We start from the raw sequence: 18,738 nt of genomic DNA, 5'->3' as shown, positions 1-18,738 counted from the left end.
TCTTACATCTTTAATAATTCGACTTTATTCCCTTGAGGTTGAATTACGTGGGCCGAACGGAAAACGAATAAAGAACAGTAAGGAACAAAGGAATACTTTTAGATTTGATTAGAAAGAGGAAGAGAAACTGTTTGAGACATTGGCTGCGAGGGAACTGTAGCATGATGGGCTAGCCCCGCGTAGTGTAGTCACTAACACTCTCGTCTTTGGTGCGAGCGGTCCCGGGCTCGATTCCTGGTGGGGATACTTGGTCGAAAAAAAGTAAAAGTTTTTTCAGACCAGCCATCCTGAATGACAATTTCCTGGGTTTTCCTCGTTCACACCAGGCAAATACCGGGATGGTATCTAACATACAGATCCCAGAGCACTTCCTTCCTTCCCCAATCCTTTCTTCCTTCTCTTTCCTTGGATAGTGTCATCGTCGAGGAACATCATCTCTTACACGTGACGGGCTAACATGGCCATAGATGCCGAAAGCCCAGAAATCTAATTACTAGTTTCTGTATCATGATGGATATGATAGAAAGTGTAATGGCAGGACAAGGAAAGACAGACGAAGTAAACTACGGTTGGTGGACGGTATTTTAAAAAAAATTATCCTAGGTAAGACGAAGAGGTTGGCTGGAGATCACACTGAGATAGAAAAGCGTACGTGGCGTACTTAAAAACGCAGGTTACTTGCATAAATGCTGTAGTTTTTTGGACTTAACATACAACTCTATGTAACATTGTACAGCAAACGTATACCTAAAAACGTATGTTTTATACGTACTTCTCGTTTAAGTGTTCCGAATAAACGTACTTTCCGTGAGAAAGAAAGAACTTTACTCGTACATAGGCGGCAGGATCTCACATACAGATGGACGTATATAACATATAGCTGACGTATGTGACAGACGTCTTACATATGTAATATACACAAGACTGTTAGCTGACAGACATTCTGCAGCGGCATGATCTAACATCGAAGTGGGAAAAGGGCATTACGTATTATCATCTAGATAATGTATCCTTCGTAAAGATTTCCGTAGGTATTCCGTATATTTGTACAGCGGGGGACACTTCTAAATGGTACAGCCATATGGAGATTTACGGCTAAGGTGTACCATTTAGAACTGTCCCCCGCTGTACAATATACCGCTATCCGGATAACGAATTTTTCTCCGTGCATGTTGCACGGAAACGTTTCAATTTGTCCTGCCTACGTTGATTATAATTTTATGAGTATATGATGTTCAAATGGAATGAGTGCCAAATGTTTATACTGAATCTATTATATAAAAGAGAACGCACAAATCCTTTGTTAGCTCATCACGCTAATACGGCTGAACCAATTTCTTTCATTTTTGGGGGGTTATTAGGATTTGGACCCTAGATGGTTTTTATCATATCACTTTAATTTTTAATTACCAGTGTCTTGAGATAATTGACCATTCAAGTGTCCATAACGTACAAATCCTTTGTTAGTTCATCATAGGTATAAAAATAAACGTATTTATATGCAACCCGCATGACCGTGTCACTCGGCGGGTTAACATAAATGACAGGCGCTATAATGTTAACATTTACTGCAATTTGAAAGCGAAAAAGTAAAAATTATCTAAGTAACAAAGTTTATTGCGTTCCGGGGTGACCGCAGCGAAGCGAGGCGGGTTAACATAAATGACAGGCGATATAATGTTAACATTTACTGCAATCTTCTATGGTTTTTATCATATCACTTGAAAGCGAAAAAGTAAAAATTATCTAAGTAACAAAGTTTATTGCGTTCCGGGGTGACCGCAGCGAAGCGGGGTGAACGCTGCTAGTATTATCATAAATAATTATTTAGTTTCAACCTGCGTAGATAAATATTTTACAATAAATATCAGAATATTAAGACTATAATATTATCGTTTACCTTCTAATTCTTCTTCTCCTTTCTCTCCTCAACCATAGGTTAGTGGGCAATAAGGACATCTTAAAACTTTTCTCTTCATTAGAAGAGCTGTTTTATACTTTGATAAGGTTTCTTCGTAACTGTATCTAGATATTATTTCCTTGGTCTTCCTTTTCCTGGTTTTCTTCCTGCCTTTCCCTCTATCAACACGGTGATCCAATCAGAGTGCCGAATAAGATAGCCAAGCATGCTGTTTGTTCTTTCACCTAAATTCGAAATTGGATTATGTATCTTTTGTGCGGAATCCTCAGTAACAATATAAGAAGACTTTTTATTCGTAATTGTGCGACGATAAACGTTTGCATTCCTAGTGAATATTAACAACGAGGTCGGATTGCCGTTGATCAGAAAATTTAGTTGGTGTGTTCAAGTGAATTCTTTGTAGTGAAGTTATATCGTAATTACTCACTTCTGGTATACTACACTTTTATCACTAGTCCTTATTATCAACCTATCTATTCACTTCTATTCCTTAATCCCCAGCATTCCACACACTAGTTAAGATCCACAAAAGAAAGAAACTAGTCACCCTACTCCAACGTGTTCCGCTTAGCTTTCATTAAGTAAACTGGCTTGAACCGATTTTGAGAGTCAGATAAAGATTGGTTTTGTAAAATAAAAGAAATATTACACAAAACGACACTCTAACTGGGCACACAGCCTATTCTAAAAATAAATAACTACAATAATATGAAAATATTAATGAGCATAATTTTATAATGATTGTATTTATCTGAGAACTATTCTGTTTCTATTGATTGTGTAAAGTACATAGTGAATGCAAATAACTGTAAAATTGCTGAAATCTCAAGTAAGTTTACTGAAATCTGTTTGAGGAATACAAAAAGAAAATTCCATTATTAATATTCATTCTATATAAGCTGATAGGCAATCAAAATCAACTCCCCTTATCCCCAGGCCCGTATTCACGGGGGCTATGGGTGCCGCCTCCCCTAAAGTTTTACTGGCTCCCCTAAACTTTTCACGGCAGGCTTGCAAATGCATTATAATATGTTGATGAACTATAATATGGTTGGGTCGAACCCCTAACTTCTACGGGCTCCCCCACCTAAAGTTTTAGGCTGGCTACCGACCTGCTTCTCCTTATCTCTTTGCCATTGCAGAAGGGGAAAAGAAGTTGCTTTTGACATGGAAAGATATATTTTTTAATGCAGTGTTGTGTAGATATTAAAAATATTTTCTAATTCATTTGTATCTGATGCTGACAAGCTATTCCTAATCCTTTTAGCCATTATCAAAACCCGCTACCATCCTATTTTTAATTTTTATTTTTATAAGAAGCACTGATTATTATTTACATTATAAAAGATTTGACTTAAATCGTATTTTTTGTACCTAGGTAAAAAAAAATGAATTTCTAATAATAAGAACTCATTTCGTTATAAAGTTAATATCATGATTCTTTCATCTGAGAGACAGAAGACATTATGAATTAAATCAATCCTGCTAAAATTCTACCTTTAATCTTTTTTTAAATGTAAATTAGGTTTGCCAGACGTCCCAGTTTGACCGGGACAGTCCCGGTTTTGATTGGGTCTTCCCGGCGTCAGGTCGGTTTCGTGTTTAATCCCGGTCAGACGGGGAAATTTAGTTTCTAGTCGCAGAGTTATCTAACAACCTCTAGCACTTTTTCCATTGTGATCTAGTGACAATTTGGATCTACGATCTAGCAACCTTTTTAAGTTATACGAGTTGGAATCTATGACCTACGTCGAGTTGTTGTGTTGTAGTATTATGTAACCCTTTCCGAATCCTTGGTACAATTTGTACCATACGCATTTTTCATGGTACATTGCGTTATTTCTCTTCTATTTGAGCTTTTTCGTCCGTTTTTTTTTTGTTGTTGTTGTTTTTCAAGTCCAGAGACATTGTAGAAGACATTACATATGGTTTCAGACCGTCCTGCGTCCAGACATAGAAGGTGATGACGTCATAATCTTAAAATGTATTTTTTCCCTTTTTAAGCCTTTTTAAGCCTTATGTTCATTATTTTTTGGCGGGCTTATTTTTGAACGTAGAAGATTGAAATTTTGCACAAACATTCAGTCCACCGAGTAGTATTTACCAGATTTTTTGTTCCGATGTCAGTGTTAAAACAGGGGGGGAACCAGAGGGACAAAAGGTTAAAAAAGGGATATTTTTACCCCAAAAATCCCGTTTTTCGTCATTTTCCCGCCTCACATACACGATGGGGACACGTGAGTCATACCGTCTGAAAGGCAGTTCCATTCTCAAGAGATCGACGGTCGAATTATTATTCTAGGGTAATTAGGGCCGTCTCAGTGAATTTTTATCCAAATATAGTTCTGTATAGGGTAAAAGTGGGGCATGGTAGGGAACTTTTTTCTGGCGGGCCTATTTTTTCACGTAGAAGATTGAAATTTTGCACAATCATTCAGTATACCGAGTAGTATTTACCAGATTTTTTGTTCCGATGTCAGTGCTAAAACAGGGGGGGAACCAGATGGGCAAAGGGTTAAAAAAGGGATATTTTTACCCAAAAAATCCCGTTTTTCGTCATTTTCCCGCCTCACATACACGATGGGGACACGTGAGTCATACCGTCTGAAAGGAAGTTCCATTCTGAAGAGATCGACGGTCGAATTATTATTCTAGGGTAATTAGGGCCGTCTCAGTGAATTTTTATCCAAATATACTTCTGTATAGGGTAAAAGTGGGGCATGGTAGGGAAATTTTTCTGGCGTGCCTATTTTTTCACGTAGAAGATTGAAATTTTGCACAAACATTCAGTCCACCGAGTAGTATTTGACAGAAGTTTTTTTTTATTTCTGCTTAAAAACAGGGGGGTTCAGAGGGGCAAAAGTTGAGAAAAGGGATTTTTAGACCCAAAGAATCCCTTTCTTCGGGATTTTCCCCCTTTACATACATGATAGAGACACGTGAGTCATACCGTCTGAAAGGCAGTTCTGTTCTGAAGAGAATGATGGGCGAAACATGACCCTAGGGTAATTAGGGATGTCTGAGGAAATTTTTTCCCTGAGATCATGGTGTTTCGCGGTAGTTTTGGGCATGGTGGGAAATCCTGATAAAATTTCTCCCGCCCTTACTGTTCAAGATAGAAACTTGAAATTTGGTATACACATTTAGTTTATCACGTACTATTCATGAGATTTTTTGGAGGTCTCTACGTTTACACAGGGGGGGGGGCAGTGGGGCCCAAAGTTGGACAAAAAAATTTCCCCATCAAAATTTTCCCTTTGACATCAATTTTCCCTCTCCTGGTATATGGTATGGGCATGGAAGTGATACCATTTGAAAGCCTGCTCTATTCTGAAGAGAATGAGGTATGAACCATGATCCTAGGATAAATAGTGACGATGCAGTAGCTGCTTGACTGAAAGTCTAAAAAATAGCCCAAAATGCCAGGATCCGGAAAGGGATAATGGAGTATTACTAGACCTAATACTTGACGGGTGTTTTATTTGATTCACAACGCTTGAAAAATTGTGTAATTTTAATGATGAGTTAAAGTATGAATTTTAATTTCTGAAAAAAATTTTGTACAGACGGGGCTGATACAGTGAGGATCGGCATTCTCTATTGCTCATAGTGGACGTTCGGGTTAAGTTTAGAGTTACCCTTCCGCTTTTTATAAAAATCAGGAAAATTTACAGGAGAAATGGGGTAAGAAATGATAATTTGAAGTTTTTATTTAATGTTTAGGAATGTAAATTCGGCAGGAGAGTTATTTTTAATACGAGAAAAGATATATGGAAGTTAGTAGTTGTAAAATATGGCGAATATGGCGAACAGGTGTAACTGATGCGCAAAACTAATGAAGAAAACCTTTTAAAATTGTGTGAAGCCCACGGAGTACTGAAGTTAAGTGAAATGTAACAATTTTTAATACTTTAATCACTGTTTTTTGTATGTTGCAAAGTCGAAGGGCAACTCTGTACTGGAGGGGCAACTCTAAACTTAAGCCGGACGTTCAGACATAAAATACCATTTAAAATCTAATAAATGTATTGGCATTACCAGTGTCCCGGTTTGGAACTTCAGAAATCTGGCAAATCTATGCAAGATTACCTATTTATAATACGGCCTCACGGAAGCTGCGTTGTTTTTATCATTTCCTCCTGTATCATGTTAGCGTTCTAGCACGTTTACCATAAAAATTGTATTTATTCTTGGATTGCATATTGATATAAAACTATTGTATGAACGCAGTAAGAATCCGTTCAATTCTCAACCTTGTAACATCGCTTGAATTCCAACACGATTTCACAAAACACAGACTAGCTACAACTGTTCATTTAAATTTACCGTTATACTAAAAGATAAGCTACTTATCTGACTATTACGATAAATGTAATAAAATGGTTTTTTTTTTTAAATGCGTAAGTATTACGAAAGTTATACTTAATTCTTTACATCTATTTACATACATTATATACTTCCGTGTGCGGGGGTTGAGGGTGGAAATTGGAACCAAAATTCATGTTTATTGGACAACGCGCGTGAGTGTTGGTGAAAGAAATAGGGTAACTTGTTTTTTATCTCCTATCAGCTAGGTTGGAATAAACAATAGTTATTAGGCAGTGGCCAAATGAACGTAAAAGTCTTTGTGTTTTCGGTAGCCGATTAGACGGTATGACATTATCAGCGTTGAAAACGAGTTACCGTATACACATTCTAAGGCCAGCAATTAAATTGAAAAATATTATCTTACTTTCGATAATTAGTAGTTCTTATATTACCGATTAATAGCGTGGGAACAATACAGGTTACGTTAAGACTTGCATAAAGATAATGGCTATAGTGTTTCTGGAAACATTCTCCAAATACCTTGGAAAGTCTTGTTCTATAAGTAATAAGACGTTATTACATGCAAATTAATGTCCGGTTCTCTAAAAAAATGTATACAGCTTTTGAAGATCGAAATTGAGAAAGCTATGATTATTATGATTTGAAAAGAAAATTATGAAATCACATATTCACCATTTTGTTCGACGACCTTCTGACATTTTTTCACCACCATGAATATTATCGCCGTACTGTGATTTCTGGTCAAAAAAATAAAGTTGTGACATGTAGTTTTCACATCCCTCGTTTGAAACTAGCTTAACAACGTTCAGATAGTTCTGTAGAGACCGAAACAAATGGTTTCCTGACAATACCAGGTCCTGGCTATACGGTGGATGCAGTAAAATCTCCCAGCTAATTCTTTCAATTTCTGATGGATGTTAAACATGCATCTGGTCTTTATGACTGCTTACACGCCAGTCTTACTCGACTTTTACCGTGATCGGTCACCTACTATGAGCAGTATCTTGAACATCAAAGTTTCCAGAATGAAAGTGCCTGAAATGTCTTTTAGCTGATGCTTTTGATAACATATCTTGTTCATACACAGCATAAATTTCTCCATGGGCTTGCGCCTTTCATGAAATAAAATTGTAAAATTTAGCGCAGTTTTCCGAAAAGTCCACTCATGTTCACGGCGCAATACTTTACGTCTGATTTCTGTATAATGATTCCCTCACATCCATTAGATTCTATCGTCAGCTGTTAAATGATGTTCAGACATTATCTGCTGCGATTAAAGCCTTAAAAGTGTTGTATATATTATAACATTTATGATAAAAACATATCTATCATTTGTCAACCTAGTCTCCCTGATGTTCAATGCAAGTATTCCAAAGCTTCAGAAGTGTATGGCTATGTGACTATAGCCACTCGTGCACTGTGGTTTTCACCTCTTCATCACTTCTGATATGCTTTCTTCCCAACGATTCTTTGAGCTGTCCAAACACATGAAAGTCACCAAGGGTGAGATCTGGTGAATAAGGTGATCTGGGAGATATTCAAATTTCAAATCCTGGATAATCCCAACTGTCAAGCTGGGGCGGTGTGCGGTCTAGTGTTGTCATGCTGTAACAATACACCTGAAGGCAGAAGTCCTCGTCGATAACTCCGAATTGTCGGGCTAAATTGATTTTGTGAGCAGATATGAATAAGAAGTACTGGTTACTGTTTCCCCTGCTTCATGTAATGTTACAAAATGATTCGCTTAGCATCCCAGAAGAGAGTGAGCATGATTTTTCCCGCTGATGGTTGAGTGCGGAAATTTTTGGGTTTCGGTGATGAACTATGACGATATTCCTTGCTTGATTTTTTTTTCAGCTTAATTGTAGTGTACACAGGTCTCATCACCTGTAACGATTTTTTCCAGAAATGAATCACCTTCGCAGCAGTTCTTCATAGGCATCGACGCGACAGACTTTCAATTCAGCTGTCATGTTACGTAGCACCCATCTTGCGGACACTTTGTTGAACTGCAGCACGTTATGGACAATATTGCGCGGTAAAATTAACACTAATGATAAAAAGGGTGTCAATTTCCTTCAGAGTAATACACCTGTTATCCTCTGTAAACTTATTGACGCTTACGCCATTTTTAAACTTTCTACACTACTCATACACTTGCTGTAGGTACACACACGAATCACCGTACTATGCTGTCATCCTGCGATGAATTTCAATAGTTTTGACACCCTCACTACCCCCGAAATATATCACAGATCGGTGCTCTAACGTGGTGCACGTTGCTAGTGGCCTAGTCCCGGTCATCTTCGTACTAATGTTGTCGCCGTCTCCTCTGCCACCTGTCGGTCATTTTGTGAAACTGAAGGAACACTACTGCCAAATACCAATTTCATCATACAACTTTTCAGCATTTTATTGCACTTTTAAGGTTCTCATTTGAATCACCATCCTACTTTGAACATGCAATAGGTTGCGTTTTTATCTTCTATCTAACCGACATCCAAACCTTATGTTTCAGAATAATTTGGTTTTTAGCATCTTCTTCGCCTTCGTCTGTCAACACCGCGTCGATCATATTTCGATCGAGCGTGATATACTATTGTCAAGAGCCAAAGTTACTTTGAACTAATAGGTCTAAAAGTAGAACTCCAAGTGATTCTGAATTTTGCTAATTCCTGCAATTAGCATGTTTTTAACATTAAAAAGGATGTAGGAGTGTTGAGAGATGCAACGTCTTCATAATATTACAATCAAAAAGCAATAAGGAATTGCGTTACAAACTTGGTTGATTTGATTTGAGTGTGACGTCCTTTTCATCATCGAGCCAATATGAGACAAGGTCCTACATCTTAACGCGGGATTCAAACTACAGGAGCTCTCACCGTAAACTGTGATCTACTTTTTTTTTTGTGTCGCAGTTTTTTGAAAATTAAACTGTCCCAGTTTCAAGTTAAAATTACTCCACGCTACTATGTGTTAGGTAGTGGATAATTTATTTGTGCAAAGGTATTTGGTTTTAATTAAATTTCCAAACTGCTAGTAATTACTAATAAATGTCGATACTACTATCTTTTTCACCATCAATCTTTATTTGGCTTCTACCATAACCACAACCCACTATAATTAGACAGGAACCTTCCTGTATTCCGCAAAATATCCTAATAACGCAAGCCACCCTTGGCCCTACATTAAACCTAATATATAAATTGACACTTTTGGCTCATTTACCTAAATATCAATATCTTTAGCTATTTATTGCTCCATTCCTACAACAGTTCAACTACTTATACAATCACATAGTTACGCTCTTCATTTTCTAAACCATCATTCTAAACTTAATTACATTCTTTTTTGTTTACACTATCTATATACTAACTTTTAACACTTTTCACTCACCACACTATGTGAAACCATATATGTGTTTGTTAGACCTATATGTAAATTCTGAATATCGTATCTTCCTTTGTCCACCTAAAACCATAAAACTTCCCTTTTTTCTCTAAAAAATCTGGCATTCATAGTTTATGTACTAGGCTTATTTTGATGACATTTAACAATAGCTGATTGATATTTTATGATACTAGTTATTTGTGAATACTGATTATATTCAGTACGAAAAATAAACATATTTGTTTTTAGAAAATAATAAAACGTGCCATCAGTAATATTATTCATTTAGTTTATTGTGTGTTGCATGACTAAAGTTTTCTAATTTTCTTTTCTGTAGTTTTCTGCAGTCACTGGCGGTCATACATGTACTACGCCCAAACTGTCTTAGACCCAAAGAGATATGTAGCAACACCCTGTGAAAGCTGGAAAGCTTATACCTCTGATTCTTGTGCTGACAGTAGAAGTAAAGTTCCTATGGGATACTCTGTACCCCACAAGTAGGTATCCTGCTTTTTTTAAAAGTAATGTTATTTCTTGTATTCTGTATGCTTACAACATGGACAACGAACTGCTGGGTTTGTCGTTTTTAATAATTGTCTATTAAATGAAAATAGCGATCGATGATTTACAGAAATCGAATTATATTGTTTTTATTAGGTTAAGGAAAATGAAATCTTTACTCAGTTGCATCATTTCTAAAGACCCTCCTGCCTAAAAAAAAAAAAAAGGATAACCACTATACCTGGTTAATAGAAATAGTTGTCGTCTGTAACCACACAGATTTGCCATCGTCCAGTGAACGATTTGATTCTATGACCAAATATGTCTGGATCCTGTGATATGAAGAAGTCCTCAACCGCACGTTGCACCGCCAGATCATCTGAGAAGTTTTCTCTCGCAAGAAGTGATCGAGATGTCTCAAGAGGTGGTAGCCAGTGCTAGCAATATCGGGTTAATATACTATATAAGGAAGGACTTCATGCTGTAACTCGTGGAGAGCCTGCGCCGTCCTTTTGCGAGATACGCAGGCGAGCAGTGTCTTGCAACATGAGGACACAATGTTTTCAATTATTGCTGGATGCTTGTGAACAAGCTTACGGTGCAACTATAACGATCTGTATTGATGGTTTCACTTCAACTGAGAAAAACATGTTCAATCACTTCCATCATAAACTAGAATACCAGCAATATATTACTTTCTGTAGGTGGAGAGCTGGTTTAGAAAATCGTCCTGGATGTTGGTCACGATCCAACCATTGTTGTGACCGTTTACGGCTGTCATAGCAGAATATTTTTTTTTTATCTGAAGTGATAATGTGATGCAGGAAACTTTCTTGATTATTCTTTATACTCAGAGATTTACGTACTTTGAAACGGCGGTTGTTGTTGGCTGATGTCAACTCATACGGCATCCGTGAGTCCCAACTTTTTTATGTTTACCGATTGCATACAGTCGCAAAATGACAGTGTTATTGAGTGTATGTGTAATTCGTTTGCAATGGCACTAAGATTTTTCTGATGGTCTGCTCCGAAGATGTTTGTGGAAAGTTCATCCGAAGATGATGTGGTCGGTGTCCTAATGGTTCATTTTGCAATGCTGACACCAGAAAGAAAGTTGTCAAACAAAAGGTGAATGGTGCGATTATTCAAAATTTCTAACCCAAATGTATTTTTTTTAAGGTTTGTGTTCTCCATGGTACACTTTCATAGATCTTGCTTAACAGCGTACTAACACCTGCCTGTCTAGGTACCCCGCCTTTTTGTTGGACATGTATAGAGTTTGTGGCATTGGACGCGTGACCTTAACCCATTCTTGCGTTGCTGGACATATATATATAGAGTTAGTGGTGTTAGACGCGTGGCCTTGGTCCATCCTTGTGTTGTATTGCTGGACTTGTATAGAGTATGTGACGTTAGACGCATGGTCTTAGTCCACCCTTGTGTTGTGTTACTGGAAATGTATAGAGTTTGCGGTTTAGACACGTGACCTTAGAACATCCTTGTGTTGTGTTGCTGAGATCTATGAGACGTCAAAGCAGACAATTCACTCGCATCAGCCTAATAAATTTGTAGTTATTGAAAGTGGGTTAATAACTCATGGACAACTTGTATTACTTTTACTACTGTACATTTTGGACCTATACGTAGAGGACACATCTGTTGACAAAATATCAAAGACGCAACTACAGCGAAATTGATTTTGTGGACTTTTACGTTGTGTAAGTGATCCGTAAAAACTTATCCATGTGTATCATTCACCTCAAGTTCTTATGCTATTTTTTATTCTTACACACACAGAATCTGAATGTATCTTCGAATTAAGGTTTCGAGACATTTAAGTGTTATTAATTGCTATTGCAAAAGAGTGTTTGATGCATCCAATACATACTTGCTCTTCACAATACACTTATTGAATCATCATATCGTGAGATTTGGTTAGTTTCACAAACATTCTACTCTTGTTGACAGATCACTTGGAGAATACTGACAACTTTCAATACATTGCAATTGTTCGTTAACCTTTTCTTCTTGAAGTAAGGAATGTTTAATTTTCTTCTTTTCCTTCTACAATATGTTCTATCATATCTCTTACACTATAATTTCCTCACTAATTAGATCCAGTAGTGGAATTTTCTCTCCAAAATAGTTTTTTTTTTATTTTTACTAACATTTCATTATCGCTTTCCAAATAAAATGACATAGTTTTGTCCTTCCTCCTCAGTGTTAATGTTTGTGCCTCCTACAGTGCAATTACCAACTTGAAAAGAAAGAATTGACAAACTATCTTTTAAAATCTGTACAGAGATTCACTTGATACATCTTCTAAAGATTCCTACGAGATTCTTATTCTTGCGTATATTATCTGTTAAAATATCATTGGTCGTTAAGAGTCCCTTTCACCTTATTTCCAACAACAGGTTGTATTTTGAGTGGACATTCAAATAAAGTTTGCTCTAAATTATCTTCTCCCTACTGTGAAACAAGGCGACGGTTCTGAGATACTGTGGGCTGCAATTTCCTGTTATTCAGTAGGATCTTTAGATTGTTCTCACAGGGCTCGTTACTACCAGTGATTAGGTGGATGTTGTGAGTGACCACGTTCATCCAGTGGTTCAGATATTATTTTCGACCAATGGTGCAATTTTGTAAGACATTAATGCACTAATTCAGACACCTCGAGCTGTTGAGGCATGATTTCGTGAACACCACGATGAACTACGTTTCTCCCTGGCTCGACAATGTCGAGACCAAGCTGAGGTCAGTTCTGGAGCTCAAATTCGGATCATATATCTGCCGTGTCGTGACAAAACGCTGTAACTTTGGCGGAGAAGTTTTGCGAAAATGAGCCGTAAAGTTTTCATTCGAAAATGTGATCTGTATCGTGTAGAACCAGTGTAACTAGGCAATAATGGTCAACCAATCAGTTTTCACCAAATTTAATCACACAACATGCATTTACGTAACATTACATGTAACCACGTGTTTCCAAGGTCAAGATACACTGGTTCTACACGATACAGATCACATTTTCGAATGAAAACTTTAAGGCTCATTTTCGCAAAACTTCTCCGCCAAAGTTACAGCGTTTTGTCACGACACGGCAGATATCCTCCTCCACTCTCACTGACGGAACTGCGTTCTGTTCTACATGAGGAATGATACAATATTTCTCTGGAAACCATTGATGACTTATGTGCCTCCATTCCACAAGGAATCGGAGATCTTCTGAAAATTAATGATGTTCCACACTGTAATTTCTTGATATGTTTTTCTTATTTTGATAGCTATTCACAAGCTTCTTTCTTTTTTAAAAGATACCTGATTTCCCGTTATTTGATTCATTTCCATTTCCACTTTATTATATCCCTACCTAGAAAAGAATAGGTCTCGGCAAATGTAGAAAATATTTTATTTGGAGTAGTATCTGTATATGAATCACATGTTTGTTGCACTGAAAAAAGAATGCTAATTCAAACCACACTTTTTATGCGAAGCTTTTCCGAGTTTTGAACGAAATCCGGGATACGCAAAAATGAAGGAAGTACCATTTGCTCTTTAAAGAGAAGTAGTATATGGGGACTTATTATGGGGACCGAAAGCGGTGGCATGCATGAAGTATGCGCTGGTAACTTCTTGTAGTATGGAGCGAACATTTTCTTGGTAGAAAAATATTTCAAGGGGCAAAATGAAGTATTTCACAGAGATTTGAACAAGTATATAGTTTGCATTGTAACAATTCAATTTAACAACGAACATATTATTCTACGTTTTGCGTAAATACTTCTTCATTTAACGCTTTAAATATGAAAACTTTCGTTCAAATTAAGTTGTATTCATGTACGAGTATGTTATCTTAATACATTCTTTTTGGAATGATTTGGGTTAAAGTTACAATAACAAGGAAAGTCTGTTCATTTTGTTTGCATCTGATTGAATGCAGGTTTGTAGTGTCAAATTAATATAAACATGGCTAAAACAATAATAAAACAGTATCTTAAAAGGGAACAAACTATTTGTTTTAATAAGGTTAAAGTAACGTAAATAAAAACCCTAAAAATCCGGTCCCTATTCATTGTATATTCGCAGATATTATTGTATCGTAAACCGTGTCACTCCTACAGTGCATTTGAGATGGAGGGAAATGTATTTATGGAAATTAGGTTCAAGCGTTTGACATTTGTGATTCATCATTTCTAGCATAACAATTGTAGGGTAATATTACATTATTACTAAGGAAATGACACACTGAGGGAAACGAAAGTTATTCTATTGTTACTAGGCTTATGTGATGCATCATTTTTGAAGACAGGTGGGAAAGGTTATTAACAACCGCTGAATCATCCTTTAACTTCCTTTTGTTTCTTTCAATGCATTGTGATTCTTCGCTTCCTTGTGAATTTTAATCTATTATATAATAATTACGCTATTATTCACTCGTAAGTTCTCACTTAACGTTATACAGTATATAAATGTATATGATATTTATCAGAAACTGCTTCCTGTCTTCACACTCTAAGCTGTATCAGTGTCAAAAAATTATGATTAAAAAGTTGATTAAATTAACTGTGAAAGGAATGTTAGGTTGGTTAGAGCTTAGAATAAATTTTCAACACCGAGACTATGTGAGATATGGACCTACATTTCAAGGCGGAATCCGAACCACAGTAATGCATTCGAATTTCAAGGCTTTCCCGCCGGAAATACGAACCGAAACCGTGTACACCAAAGGCGCGCACACCTAGACCAGTGAGAACGACAAGATAAGAAAGTTTGGGAGCAAGCAAGTGCTTATTGTATAATGCCTACACAGTAAAAAATGGTTGTGTTAATTCAACACAATTTTAACACAAGGCAGTGGTTCCAGCGTGACTACCACTATGCAGTGTTAGTTCAACACATACCCCGCGGTGTTGGCGTTTAACACAGGGGGTGTGTTACGTCTTTAAAACACAACCGGTGTTGAGCCGTGCCTTAAGCGTTAATGAACCACAAAATTACTTCCTCAAAATATGTTAAATCGCCTATATGCGTAATGTGTTTAAATTATGCTGTCTAAAAAAACACTTTAAACAAGTAAAAAAAAATACTCCAGTGGTGGGGGGACGAACCATGAACCTTTCCATTACTAGCCGCGTGCTCTTCCGATTTGGCCACGGAGGCAATGAAGAAAACGTCGCTTGTAGAGGGATACATTTTTGAGGTCTTTTGAATTTGACTAATCAGAGTGCTCCTTTAAGCCGCGTATATTCGACGATAACCGTTCGGGATAAGATAAAATCTGCTCGCCATGTAATTTTATAACAAAATGACGACTGTCTATTTACTTTATTTTATAGTTCTTCCATATTCACTTTCAAATGATCGGCGACAGTTGCCATCTAATAAAGTTGATGCATTTGTTGCTTCTTGTACACGTTCGCTTCGAAAAAGAAGCAATAAATGCATCAAATGTGGTAGATGAAATTTTGCGTATACCTGGATTTGTTTAAGTATTTCTTTCTACTGTGTTTGTCTATAGCTTCAATTGATAATCCTTTATAATTAGATCCCAACATAGGCATATTTGGCAATCACGCAGAAAACAACTCCGAAGATTCTACACTTGTGTTAACACACAGGTTGTGTCATTTCAACTCCCGGCATTTGACACACAACTCCAAATGGAGAGTGAGTTGTTCTAATCACTTGTTTGTGTTATTCTTAAACACAATCGTGTTAACACACAGGCATGTCGTTGAAATAACACGATTTTTTACAGTGTAACGAATGCAGTATGTTATTTGGTTGAACCATTAACAAAGTGTTATATATATATATATATATATATATATATATATATATATATATATATATATATATATATAACACAAATACGCGCATCTTGAACGCATTATTGGAGTAAGCCCTGACAAGGCATCATTGTTAAATCCAATCAATTCTAGCCTATAGGAATACAAAAAGGCTTTTAATTTAGCCTTCTACATTTAGGCTAAAAGAGATGAATAAACAATAAAACTGAATAATGATATGATTATAAAAGAATTTGTGGAATAAGAATGTAGGACATTAAATAGTCGGAGAGGAAAACACGGGAAAACTCCGAGAAAGCCCACCCAATACGATATTGTCCACCAAAAACTCAGTGCCAAATCAGGAGCCATTATCTTAGGGATGAGTGGTTTATCACTAATCCATCCTGTCTCTCAATTACAGCAATATGACTGATATTAAAACAATTCCCAATAATAGAAACAATTAATTATTATTTTTAAATTAACTTTATTGACAAAATGTTATGTTAATCGTATTTAGCAATGAAATGGAGGCAGCACATAAGTAGTGTCTTACTCAGCGGCGCAAATCTGTCTTCAACATTGGAGGGGACGGGAAAGACAGTTCCCATAATCTTTTTTTAAGCGATGTTCGAAATAGTTATGAAGTTGAGAAACAATGCTGTGGAGAATCAGGGGAGCAGATTTGTCTTCATCATTGGAAGGCGGGCAGATTTGTGGTTTATTCTTGAGGGTCATCGATTTCATCTCTTTCCTTTGTGGCAATTAGACACAAATCATCACACTTCTCCCCCAAAAAACACATTCAAATCGGATTTTGGGGAAAGACAGATTCCCAGTTCCAAGATTGGAGGGGACATATCCCCCTCATCCCCTCCGGGATTTGCGCCAGTGGTCTTACTGCAAGTTTAGTGAAATATCTTACAGTGTTTTGAGATTAGTTCGAGAGTGGGAAGTGCTTATAGACCATTTGTGTTTTAATTATTTTATTCAATATATTGTTACTAAGATTGTCCCATTGTGTTTCAGTGCATTCGGGAAAAATCCACTTAACTGCAGTTCTTTGCCTTTAATTTATACATTTCCCTATATGGGTATATTTTTGGGGAATGTATGAATACTTTTACATTCAGTTTTACTTAAGCATTCACCTTCGTCTACATAATAATAATAATAATAATAATAATAATAATAATAATAATAATAATAATAATAATAATAATAATAATTATTATTATTATTATTATTATTATTATTATTATTATTATTATTATTATTATTATTAAAACTGTTATAATGTTACAGGTATCTGAATAAAGAGTATACTGCTTACGATTCACTATGGAGATGATGCTAAAACAGCTAAAAAAATTTAATCTCTTGGTTTCAAAATTAGGCATGTTAACTATTGTGGAAAACTAGAAAAAAATATAAATTTGCTTCTCTTTTTCTCCTGCAAATATATGTTAAAATATGATAGTTAAGTATATGATGAGATGATAATTTTTGTCATTGTATTTGGGGCAGAAGTACTTTAAAAGATGGAATGTTTTATAAGGTATAGATGATCTCATCAATATTGAAAACCGAATAGTATCTTTCATTAAAAGTGTATGTATTTGTTTTCAATTTCTGAAGTTGTAGACATAATTTTAAATCACTTCAATTGGTTAAAAAATTATAAAAGAGGGAAATGTATACATGTTTCGTACTACATGTGCAAACTGACCTTGCACATTGATTTTCTTTAATTTTTTTTTTCAAAATTTTACTTTATTTTATTTATTTATTTGTTTATTTTTGTTTCAGAGCTACAGGAAAATACTACATAAAAATTGAAGAAGATCCAGCAAAAGACAGCCGTTTAAATTCCTGATACCTGTAGCGTAACTTAAAAGTATGAATACGAAAATTACGAACGTTGTTTAAAATATTTTAATGTAAATTGTTGCCGTTTCAACTTGAGAGCATTTAACTGATATTTTAGCTGAGAAAAGTAGTTTACTATTTTTACTGTGTAGACATTAATTTTTGAATTGAGTTAATATAGATGCTTGCGAATACATTTTGATTTATAATAACAATAAGAAATAACTTGTTTTGGTGTTTATTTGAAAAAACGAAAAGTGAGATTAGAAACAATGTCTTCCTGAGCTAAAGTTCGTAATTTTGAAAAGACGTTATGTATTTATTTTTTTAAATAGGAAATAAATATTTTTCTTGTTGTTATTTCAAAACATTTTATTTGTTTTTCTTCTTAGTTGGAGAACAGTTGATTTTTTAAATATATATTTTTGTTTTATACATGCCTGTTTCTTACATTTACGCAATCTTTTGTTTTGATACTTTCTTTTCGTGTGATTTGTTCAGTACAAATGAATCCTGCTTTATCAAAAGTAATGTTATTTCTTGTATTCTGTATGCTTACAAAATGGACAACGAACTGCTGGGTTTGTATTTTTAAATAATTGTTTATTAAATGAAAATAGCGATTGATGATTCACAGAAATTGAATTATCTTGTTTTTATTAGGTTAAGGCAGGGGTGCCCACAAGGGGGGGGCTATGACGCAAACTGCGTCATTGAAATATTTGGGGGGTTAAAAATCATATAAATATGTTTGAGGGGGTGTAAAAATTAATCGAAAAGATTTTTTTTCATGGAAGACCTATGGATAGACAATTGCGGGGGGGGGGTGCGTCATGGACATGAGGGGGGGTGGGCACCACTGGGTTAAGGAAAATGAAACAGCGTCTAATCTTTCGGATGACGTTAATGAACAAGTTTTAATTCAAGAACATAATT

The 18,738-nt window shown here is 35.9% G+C and overlaps 1 protein-coding gene across 1 annotated transcript in view; it reads left to right on the top strand.

Moving 5' to 3' along the window:
* LOC145686180 (pancreatic triacylglycerol lipase-like) overlaps nt 1-18,172 on the top strand; it is a 160,375-nt gene extending 142,203 nt beyond the window's left edge. The window contains exons 6-7 of the mRNA XM_081759200.1: nt 9,978-10,137; nt 17,743-18,172. Of these exons, the coding sequence (XP_081615326.1) occupies nt 9,978-10,137; nt 17,743-17,809 (227 nt within the window). The 3' untranslated portion in view covers nt 17,810-18,172. The remainder of the gene's footprint in view (nt 1-9,977; nt 10,138-17,742) is intronic.
* The last annotated feature ends 566 nt before the right edge of the window (nt 18,173-18,738 follow it).

This window comes from Thermobia domestica, chromosome 5 (assembly GCF_964235325.1).
Source record: "Thermobia domestica chromosome 5, izTheDome1.hap1.1, whole genome shotgun sequence".
In the NCBI taxonomy this organism is placed as follows: domain Eukaryota; kingdom Metazoa; phylum Arthropoda; class Insecta; order Zygentoma; family Lepismatidae; genus Thermobia; species Thermobia domestica.
Note: the sequence above shows the minus strand (reverse complement) of the source record. Positions and strands in the feature narration are given on the sequence as shown.